Source organism: Chlamydotis macqueenii, chromosome 4, assembly GCF_036417535.1.
Source record: "Chlamydotis macqueenii isolate bChlMac1 chromosome 4, bChlMac1.mat, whole genome shotgun sequence".
NCBI classification, from domain to species: domain Eukaryota; kingdom Metazoa; phylum Chordata; class Aves; order Otidiformes; family Otididae; genus Chlamydotis; species Chlamydotis macqueenii.
The window spans coordinates 3524668-3536159 of NC_141559.1; the positions used below are offsets into that span (position 1 = coordinate 3524668).

The following is an 11492-nucleotide window of genomic DNA, read 5'->3' on the forward strand; positions in this document are numbered from 1 at the left end:
CAAGCCCCGAGAGCCTTGGGGGCAGGTGGGGTGTGTGGTTTGGTTTTGTGGCCCTTTTTTCTGCACAGCAATTAAAAACAGTCTAATAATTGGTCATGACTTCCCTCCTTCAAATCCAGACTTGGCAGTCAGAGATTTTGTACAGCTTTCTGGAACGGGATGCAGATAAGCTGCCACAGAATTTCTGTGTGCGCCGTGATGGGATTAAAAAGGAGTCTTTATTAGAACTCAGGCTTGTTTACTCCTCGCAACGAGCACTGTCATCCCAATTCCTGTAATTAAATCCACAATTTTGACAGCTGAAACTGTAGGAATAATTGCACTGTTAGTCAAAATAAGTTGTTACTGTTCAGACTGTTGCCAAGAATGTTTTGAAGGCTTCTACTAAGTGTTTCAAGTAAATCTGAACTGAATCTTCATCCATTCCACTTCACTTCATTTCTGGAGCAAAGATAGTAATTTTTTTCCCTTTTGCTAGGCAACCTTCAAGTCCAAGCCAAGATTTTCTACCATACTATTGCTACATTCCACTGTAACAAAAATATTAGACAAAACACTTCTACTGATGAGCAAGATATACATATGATAAATTGTATATAATTCAGTGTCTCCATCCCATAAGATCCTTTCCCACACACGAAAACTATCTGAAGCCACAGTGTTTCAGAAATCCTAGAGAACTCGTACACCAAATACACGGAGAATACATAATCTTAAGTTCATCCATTGTGCTACTATGATGTCCCAGCAACCTACAACATTATTTCTTTCACTGGACAAGGGAGTCAACACTATCAAACATTGAAAAAGTCTTTCCAACCACTTTTATTTTTCAGTTAATGGTTAGAGACCGCCAGCACAATTCCAACCACAAAGGAAGACATTTCATCTCAAATTAGCAGGTAACACAGGCACCACAGTAGACAATAAAATGTTTGACAAAAAAAATATTTGCATTCAAAAGCCAACTGCACAATTATTCAGAACTGTTTAAAGCACAAAGCAGCTCATAAAACACAGTACTTGAGATGTGTATCCTGGGTAGTTCGTATTTTCCGCACCTGAAACAAAAGTGGCTCAGTTAATAAAACAAGATGCACTAGGACAGCAGCTGCTCCACAAAGGTCTCCCCTTCTTACTACAAGATGAGAAAGGACAGCCTACTTCAAATGTCACAGAACCTTGTACAAGCACCCAGAAGGCCCAGTTAACAAATGGAAAAGCTGGAACAAAAGCAGGAAGCCATCTCCGACATCTAAAATATGACTAAAGCAAGGTTTAGAAACATCCTTTACAGATGGAGGCCATTTGCAAAGTTTTCTTCTTCCTCTTACAGTACCCATCAAGCATACCTACTCCTCTACAGGAAAAGAGGACTTGCCAGCAACAAAAAGCAGCTGTTTTAAGAGCTTTGAGAGAGAGAGAGAGAAACCACAAACATGCTAGAAAACGGAAAGCCGCTTTACGTCCTAGTTTGCAGTGCACAGTGAAAACAGATATAAAAACTAATTTGATATCTATAGAATTTCAGTCATATTTGGCTTTGTTTTAATTCAGTGTATTCTGTGACGAACTTCATCTATCAAAATTTTCAGATGACTTCTTTTTTAATACCTTACAATACAAGAGTCCAAGTTATATTAAAATACCCTTGCCAGCTAAAATGGTTTTTACTTTTGTCTTCCTCAGAACAGTAAGACATCCATTACAAATAAATTCTACTAAAAAAGCCTCAAGATATGTAAAAAACCACTACCTTCCTGAAAATTAAATAGCTACTGGACACAAAATAAATTAAAAAACACAATAAAATGCTCCAGAACAACTTGGTCCAATTCCAAACAGGCACAATACTTGGGAACTCTCAGAATTCTAGTATCTTCAGAATTTTCATGTGTTACTTAATATAATACCAAACACACCTACTGATTTATTTCATAATGCGCTATTCACAAAGTTAGTTTGTTCCTCACAATGAATTCAACAGGATAGAGTCCTGCCTCTCCAGAGGCCTTCTATAAAAGCAGAAGCTGTACTTCAGACTTTGATCGCACAGATGTTTGGAACAGTTTGATTCTGCCTGTGCTTCAAAGAGGATTACAACGTGCTCAAAAATTCTTTGACCTGCAAAAAGAAACAAATATTGTCAATCATACTAAGTATTTATCAACAGAAATATACAGCAACTACATTTACCTCTCCATTCCTTTATGCTTACTAGGACCTACAGAAACAAAAACTAGGAAAAATAATCTTAGGCTCAGCTATGCCATTTGTTGTCCATCAAGAACTTTTTCAGCCATGGCACCTGTAATTTAATGGAGAGACACACTGGAATGATGTTCATTCCTCCTGTGGTCCTAAACTGCAGTCCTACACCTCAAATCAATTATCTTAAAAGCAGGTCTAACCTACACACAAGGAGGATACTGACCACCTCTAAAGAGCTGTCATCTGGAAAACACCAAGTCACACCAGCTACCGGAACATCGTTCCTATTTTATGTCACTGAACAACCCAATGCATCTAACTAGTGCCTTCCTTGGAATGGGAGGCTGGCAAATAAATAAATAAATAAATACCTAGCACAATCATAGTACTTGAAAAAAAAAATCCAATACTGTTGAACAACACCATAAATAGTTCAGCTACTTCAAACTCCATTTCCAGTATGTGAAGAGTGGCTCAAATGGCTACAGCCACCTAAAAATTAATAGCGAGGTTCTGGCCCACCAAGTGTCATCTAAAGCCCCGAGTCGGAAATCCATGAGCCTACACAGAGCACCACGACACAGTACAGCACCTCAAACAATCCACGCAGGTGCATGAGAACTGGATCCAAACCAGGCAGCGTGCCAAGCAGTGGGCTGGCATTACACCTGTAAGCGTGGTCACTTAAGACAACATCTTCAATTCAGGTCGCTACCAAAGCTGCAGGAAGACAACGCACTGAGAACGCGCTTCTTGCCACAGGTATGCGTGCCTTTCTGTTGTGCTCCCTCCACTCCCCCCTCTCCAAAAGTGAAAGAGCAATTACTCCCTCCCTTCAAAGCGAGGGCCAGGCCACCTTTTTAAAAATACAGCAACTCAGCACATCCAAGACCCACGGAATCCAGGGCCTAGGCACACAACTCCTCTCCCAGTTTCAAGAGCATCCTAGCAACTACGCTGTGATACAGCCTGAACTGGGAGCGTTCTCCTCTCTGTCTGCTCCAGCTAGACTACTGCAGAGAAAGGAATTGAGAATTCACTACAGAACATCAAATTTTTCTTCTGGCAGAGGCTCTCATACACAGAATGCATCTGTAAACATTTTGTCCAAATTCTTGATGTGAAATGGGAACAGATCTTAGATCACATTCTCCAACTGTGACCCCTCCCTTCCTAGGTCAGGACTCAAGGAGGTGGAAAACAGAGGTCACATCCCTTCATGTAGAGAAGGGCACCTATAAGCATGCCACCACTCTAACTTGAAAGGTATCACGAGGAAACCAGCCTCCACTTTGGAAAGCAGCATGACCAACTCTATCACGATTTACACACCAGGGCGGGTCTCTGAAAGTGAACATCGCAACAGAGGTGAGGAGAAAGCATACAGGTTTTGGGTCCCCGCTGGACATAAGCATACGCTAAAGGCCAAAGCACCCAGCCTCATAAAGAGTGTAGCAGCTCTGGGAGCCCACTTAGGAAACGCCAAAAAATAAAGGCCAACACACAGCTGAGGCTGTTCCCAGATAACCTGACAGCTAGACAGGAGTGAACTCCTCTGAAATCCCTACTGAGGTGCCTGAGCTTGGCGTTATCTCAAGATGCGGATGGGAAGCATCACTCCACAGCTGCGATGTCCAGCCATTCCATCAATTAACAAGCTTTACAAGAGCAAATATGAAGGCTGGTTTTAATCGGGTGAACAGTTCGACTTCTCAGTGGATAAACTGAGATCAAAGGACAAAGCTGCTTTTCTCGTGAGGTAAACGATTTATTTCCAGAGAGCAGAAAAATGTGCACATATGACTGCTGAGGTCTGTAACTCACTCCAACTACTCAAATAAAAGTCAAGTTGTCCTCCACTGAATCCCATCAAGATTGAAATACGAAACACCTGAGCAGCTAAAAGTGTTGATAGTTTGGCCTAGCTTTAAAACATATATTACACCTTTTTGTGCTAAGGATTAGACCTTCTTAATGCAAACAGAAACATCAACTTGAATTATTTTGCTACCAAAGAGAAATTATTTTTCCATGCCTCCAAATAAAACTAAAAAATACTTCTGATTTATATTCTGCATTACTTCCTAAACAAAGTAGAAAGCTACATTTGAAAAGTACTCCCTGAAGTTTCAGAACACTTCAATAAATACAACTCTAATTAAAGTGCCAATTTAATGAACAAGACTAAAAATAAGGAGTATCGCAGCAGGCTAGAAAACTGTTCATTATCTGAATGTAACTCCATGACATCAATATTTTAGAAGGATGATTATACAGTGCAGTATATCTTTAGAGCAAAGAATCTTCGTTCGCATTAGCTGTACCGCCCTTTGCTGTGACACGCTAACCAGAAGAGGCAATAGCCCACACTCTCTTTCGTTCAGGTAGAAATATCTGCAAAACCTCAAATAGTCTGCCATTGGCTCGCTGCTTTGGATCAAAATTTGGCTGCAGGTTCAGTAAACTATTCCTTCAGTTTTGCACTGTAATGGTTTTGTCTAATACAAGGAAGACTTTACCCAGCTCGACCTGCGTAGCCTTCTTGCTCTCTCCCTCAACAGCTACCCTCATCCTCTGCCACTCCCATCACATTTCTTAGGATACCTACAAAATGTTAGAAGCAGGACATAGCAAGTAACGGTTCTTTCAAACAGGTGAGGGCTATTTAAATTAGAAATTTATTTGCAAAGAAAGCCACTAGTGAAAGTCTTCTCAGGCAAGCCTGGAATATTTCCTCCCCCCCACCCTTTTTTCCTTTTTTTTTTTTTTTAACACAGGTTCTAAGTCTAGTCTGACTTCAAAGAACACTTTGAGATGCACAAAGTATCCTGAATTCATTTTGACATGCTGGCAACAAAACTCAATCATCAGTTTGTTCTGCTTGTGCAATTTTACCTTTTCAGTCATGTGATCGTATCTGTCCTTTTTGCCTTTGAAGTCTTCATTAACATCTAACGTTAAAATAGGTATTTCCTGCAGATATTCGAAATCTGTTCTGTGTTGGGACAGGAACAAAGGAAATATTACTAGCTGGAAGGAAGTATACATCATTCAAGTCTCTGTCAGCATTTCTATTGCTAAGAAACCCATGAAAATAACTGCGTATATAAATTACAGTCATCAACTCTGAATATAAAGCAGCTTGAATTTACAGTGTGGCTCCTAGGATACCTTATCGATTCTTGAACCTTCCGTTCCCCCAGCACCTAACGTTCAATTCAACTGCGTATTAAAATCAGTTCAGCTGAATCCTCTGTTATTCAGAGCTCTGTGGGAAGAGAGCTCAGGGCACATTGCACGTCGTAGCAGTAAGAAATATGCTGTAAAGCCAATACCGCTAGGGAAGAATAGATATTCCGGGAAATATTGCTGGAGCTTAACTTCACACATCACAGGAAAAGCTGAAGTTTCACTGGTGGAGAAAGCATTATGGAACATGCTTACAGCGATTTACCCATATCAAAGTCGTGATTTAACAAAGCCTACCGCAGTGTCCTATGCTGAAGCCAACTTTCGTGTTTGTAGTGAAGCTTCTCCAGGTATTCAATGGGAATTTCTTGTTCTTCATCTCTTCCACGCAAGTAAATCCTATTCAAGCATTTCTAAAGGCAAAAGATATTTAAAAAAAAAAAAAAAGGTTGTTTTTGCAGCCCTACAGAGAAAGGCTAGTTTGCTGAGGTTTTTTTTACCAACCCTTCCTACTGTCCTCAGCATGCCACTCTTTGCTGAAGATGAATATTCAACTTGCTAACTGTCTAACAAGTATAGAAACATTATGCTACGGTCAGCTGATGGAGCCCACAGACTACACACAAAAATCAACGAAGGACCCGAGGAAATGCACCACATGATTTCTCCACTACAAGGAAAGGTCTCAAATAAGCTCTTTGTTAAAAGAAGGGATACCAGCGTATTGTATGGAATGAGCACAGAAATATCGATTTGACATTTAAGACAAGCATTTCAAAGTCTCATTATGTATTTCTGGCTCTCAGGAACTTAGTTTTCAAATGCAGTAAATCATTTGTTCTTGTCCTGAACACATCCAAAGCCGCAATAACAAGTCAATCTAAATTGTTTAAAACTGTCATAGTCATTTAAATATACGTTCTAGTCTACTAAAAAAAGCCCTCAGAGAAAATCTAGCACGTTACATTAAGCAGTGCTGTGCAACAATAACAAAGTTGAAAGCATGAAAGTGGGAAGTAAGGAAGTGACCTCTAAGTTAATTACTGCAGTTAAAGGTCGTCTCAAGTCTTACTTTTTTCTCTTATTCATGTAAGTTTCATACTCCAAAGATGCATTCATTCTGTTGTTCTCTCCTTTTAAAAAATATCAGATGCTCAAGGATCAAAGCATTGTCATAAAGCGTCACATACAGTAGATGCATCCATCTGACTTGGCTCCATCGCTCCAGGTGAACACACACTGCCCCCAGTCAGCTGTGACATTAACTATAAATTTACATCTATCACAGCAATGTTCCTATAGCTTTTTTGTACTTTTTTTTCCCCTCCTTCCCAGTTCCAGTGGTGTTTTCTCCTGTCATACTGTTTTGATAATTAGAAAATCATTATCATCACATTTTATTTAAAAATACACAGGCTACATTTGCAAGAACATTCTTTTCTTAAGTATTTCCAGACTGTATTAGTCAGAACTCAAGTATTCCGGTCTTCAGGGGAACACTACAATCTGACCTGAACTCCACTCATTAGGACTCTTAAGTGAAAGATAAGGGTAGCTCAAGACTTTGAGCTGACATTTCAAGGAGAATTTCTCAACTGTTTCCTTGCCCAAGACATTCAAAGCAATCCCTAAAACAAAGATACAGTGATATGCAATGACACACAATTGTGACCTCACTGGAGTTGACTGCAAGCATACTATTCTTCTATCATTAAAAAGGTGTAAAATCAGAGTCAAATCCTACATTTTTTTCTTAAAAAAAACCCCAAAACACTATGGAAGCATAGACAAAGATCAGATTTTACAGGCAAGGCATAGAACACGTACTCTCATTCTCTGTGCAGTCATAATTTCGCATTCCTCACCTCAGGAGTGGCTCTGAGATAAATGATCCCATTCAGCGCTAGGCTTTGACCAAACTGCTTATTCATCCAGTCATGCCAGTCTTGGTAAATAGTCCACTCAGTTTCATTCATGCAATCAGACTCATATAAATTAGCTGCAAAGATGTATCTGTGAACACAGAATAGTCACGTAAACTAAAATTAGTTTGAGCACAGTTATGACTTGGTTTGCCTGAAGTAACTAGAAAACACAATTATGACTTGGTTTGCACAGTAACTAGAAAAGAAGCTGAGCACAGTAATCCTGTAACTTCTTAGAGGTATGCTTGGACTGGAAATAAACAGCTGGTATCCTCATCCTGTAACTCCGTTCATTGCAGTTGCAGTGTCTGGAAAAAGCAATAAGATTTGCAGCTCAGGTACCTGGTCAGGAACCATCATGCTGGTTTGTACCCTACGGTCATTTATTTACAATATATTAGAACACAGTAAACACCCAAGGATTACGCGATGTGATTTCGTTATCAAATCTAACCTTCCAAACCCAGAAAAACACAGGGTACGGCAATATGAAATACCTACACCTGTTTCAAGAAGAAATGAAGGAAAACAAGGCTAAGTGACAAAGAAATAAATTGCTCTTGACTCTTGATGTTTGCTTCCCTCTTTTCTTTGAAGGGAAACGTGCATGCACAAATCAGAAAAAAACCCTACCCACAAAGAATGTCAAACTACACACAGTTAATCGAGGTTATACAAGAACGCTATAAACCCTCAAACCAGTCATTTTACTTCGCTGTCAACACCAATGAGAAAAAGATAACAAATCCCTTACTGAAGTTATTGCAACGCACCAGCATCAATATTATGACAAAAGGAGGTACAAAACTCAGTCACGCTCTGCTTTTTGTTTATTTATGCATTTTACTTCGGAGAATCCTGCTCTTCCCTTTAAGGACCCGAATCCCACATACCTGTCACTGTAGACAGATCGCTCAAAGAAGACCACAGGATTCTCCGCCTCCCTCAGTTTGCCATCCAGGGATCTGAGCTGAGCCCGGATCCTGCTGAGGCAGGCATACGTCTGGAAAGTGAAAGACCACCTCTCGGGTTTCTCATACATCATCCGAAGCACGTTTCCACCACTCTTCTGTGATGTAGTCAGCTCCTGGTTTTAAACAAGTACAGTGACCCTTTCAGTTGTGATGGTGGATAATTAAAGTAAAAAAAGAACTGCTCTACTACGTTAAAGCCCTTCTGTGTTTATTTCAGGTTTACAACTGCATCCTTTACCTCTCAACTCTATTTGTAATACAAGGCACAAACGGCAGTACTGTTATTCCTCCTACGGCACTGAGCTGGATAAGCAATTCCTACAACATCCTACCAGTAAAAAAAAAAAAGTTAACCACATGGTAGAAAAATCCATGCTCCTTTTACTCTGACAAGCGTGAGTCGAAAGAGTTGGGCCTATTTTCGTTTTCCATCTATTAATTACAGTTCCTATGGTTACAGCTGCTGGTGCAGCATCTTAAGATACAATTATGCTCTAATTTATCCTGTGGAAAAGATTCCAATATCCTTGAAAACCACTGTATTAAGAAGCACAGTACTAAGCAATCTCAGTATCTCAGGTGAAACTTTCATAAGAACCAACAACTACAAAAGCAGTAGAACAAACCCATCAAACCACACAAAGAGGTAAAAAATATCTTTAGGGTTAACTCCGGGAGGGACACAGCCAGCACAGCTGACCCCAGCTGCCCAAAGGGATATTCCACACTGTAGCTAACCAAAACACACTGTACTTTTTACCAGATCTAAAAAAAAAAAAAAAAAAACCAAAAAACAAAACAAAACAAACCTCCCACAGTTCATCAAAAGCTGCCTACACAGTGATGGCGTTAGCCACTAGGCAGCAGCAGGACTGCCAACAGAATTACAGGAAGCTGACGGAAAAAAACCAACATTCTAAATAATTTATCAGGCGTTTGTTATTTCCTCGACGTTTTAGAGGACACCTGCCTAACTTTTTTCCATCCCTTGGTTTTATACATAAAACAGAACATGCTTTATAATTTACTTCTTGATGTGGAGTAACATTTATTTTATAATACAGCAAGTAGATTGGAAAATACAAACTCAAATATTATGATAAAAATCAGCAAACACATTGCTATCACACACATTTTCTAAAATACCTAGTTACTCAGATACACTGCTCTTCTGAAATCAGAAGAACATTTGACTAGTTACGTTGAGGGGTTTTTTATTATTATTTTAGAAGTTTCTTTTTAGAAGTTTCCTATTTAGAAGGATCTTATACCATACCTCGCAATCCTCCTCAGAGTTTTCCTGAACATTGCACCATCTAGCTACAGGCTCAGGAACAACTTCCCACTCCTCATCAGCTTGTTTGAGAATATTCACAAACGTCGATTTCCCTGCAGCTGTAGAAACAGCGTTCAGGAAGAACAGCAGTGAAAAAAACACCAACAGTGTCATTATTTAACGACCATACAATACCATACAACACAAAAGTCATTACTCTGCCACCAATTGAAAAAAAAAGCTCAGGAAATTTTTAGAAAGAGATACTTAAACCTGAGAAAAGCCAACCAGTTGGCTACCAACCACTGAGATATGTGTTGGTAACCAGACTGACACCCTGGCAACTCTGAGTCTCAATTTTAAGCACAGCCTCTTGATAAAAAGAAAAACAGCCACCAAACAAACCTGGTACCACCAAATGAGGCTCTCGTTATGAATAAACCCATCAATTATCCTTCTCCTGACAACAGTTATAGAATCACAGAATGGTTTGGGTTGGAAGGGACCTTCAAAGGTCATCCAGTCCAAGCCCCCTGCGAGCAGCAGGGACATCTTCGACTAGAACAAGTTTTCCTCTCTTTTACTAAAGAGCGGTATTGAACATTACAAGTTTGACCTGACAGTCTGCATTTACACAGATGTTTTACGCTGCAAATATAAAACTGGACAGGTTTTACAATCATTATTGTTGTTTTTTGGTTTTTTTTTTCCTTTTTCAGATAGGTGTGGGAGAAGCCTTACACAGGACTTTTCTAAAATACCTAGTCTATCGCACCTTTAAAAAAAAAGAGCATAAATTTAAAGTCTTCATAGGAAGCTATGTTTTTCCCTCCCAAACCTCGTTTTTACCGTACTAATTCCCACGGTGTCAGGGTGAGCTTTCTGCAGTTCTCCGTGGCCTCGTTCGCACAACACAACTCCCCCAGCTGACCAACAACCCGCCTAAAAACCTTTTTTTTTTTTTTTTTTTTTTTTTTTTTTCCCGCAAGGAAAAACCCCCGCCGAAGCGTCCAGACCGCCACGGCGGGAAGAAGCCCGCCAGATGAGAGGGAGGGAGGGCCGGTACCGAGCGGGGAGGCCGCAGGCCCGCGCCGCCTCTCCCCCCCCGACCCGGTGCCGCCGAGCCCCGCTCACCGATGTTGCCCTCGACAGCGACCTTCTTGATCCTTCCCTCCCGCCGCCCGCGCTTGGGAGGGGTGGCCATGGCGGCCGAGGGGACGGGGACGGCGCCAACGGCCGCAACGGCGATAACGGCCGCCGCGCTCCCGCCCGCCTTCGAATTTGGCGCGCGGCGGGCCTGACGTCAAGGGGCGACGCTGCGTACGGGTGGCCGCGAGGGCCGAAAAGGAAGAGCAAAGCTTCCCGCCCCCCCCCCCCCCCCCCCCTCGCCGCCTTCCGCGGGAGGCAGCGCGGCGGGCAGGCGGCAGGGCGGGAGGTCGAGCTCGGCGCTGCGGATCCAGGCAGAGCTGCGGCACGCGACGCACATCGATAGGCGAGGCACCGCCCCTGCTACGAGTTGGTCGGTTCTCGGCGCGGCACCGCCTCCTAACCCGGGCCCGAGGGAGGGAGGGAGCCGGCCTCCTCACCCTCCCGGGCACAGCAGCTTCCGTGTGCACCCAAACACTGGGGTACTGCCGGGAAAGGCCACATGCAGGTGACCGACAGGCACTCACAACCACTTACATTAAAAATCTTCCCCAGATACATTAAAAGTGACAGGCACGTTGGGTTGGAAGGAGGTCAAGGCCACTTGTGTAAAGGGTTACTGCTAAAAACCCTGAAGTCCCCCAAACAAGCACCGACCCCCTACTTGACAAGACATTTTCCAAAATAACGCCACAGCGTACAACCCGTGCGGTTCTTAAAGGACCAAGTTAAACAGGAAAAACTCCTGAAATTTCTTAAATGGGCACAGCG

At 41.8% G+C, this 11492-nt stretch overlaps 1 protein-coding gene across 3 annotated transcripts; it reads right to left on the reverse strand.

Annotated features, from left to right (window-relative positions):
• Positions 1-809: 809 nt before the first annotated feature.
• On the reverse strand, positions 810-10915 carry DCK (deoxycytidine kinase). Of its 3 annotated transcripts, none has more exons than XR_015258427.1 (8): positions 10710-10915; positions 9576-9694; positions 8219-8412; positions 7266-7413; positions 5698-5813; positions 5107-5206; positions 1974-2124; positions 810-1061 (listed from the first exon to the last, which is right to left on the reverse strand). XR_015258427.1 is itself a non-coding variant. In XM_086746773.1 (7 exons), the coding sequence occupies exons 1-7, from the start codon at positions 10777-10779 to the stop codon at positions 2098-2100; spliced, it is 774 nt and encodes a 257-aa protein (XP_086602899.1). In that variant the 5' UTR covers positions 10780-10915; the 3' UTR covers positions 810-2097. The 3 variants fall into 3 exon arrangements, 1 of the variants encoding a protein (XP_086602899.1); XR_015258426.1 differs by having other exon boundaries at positions 1927-2124; XM_086746773.1 differs by having other exon boundaries at positions 810-2124.
• Between the last annotated feature and the right edge of the window lie 577 nt (positions 10916-11492).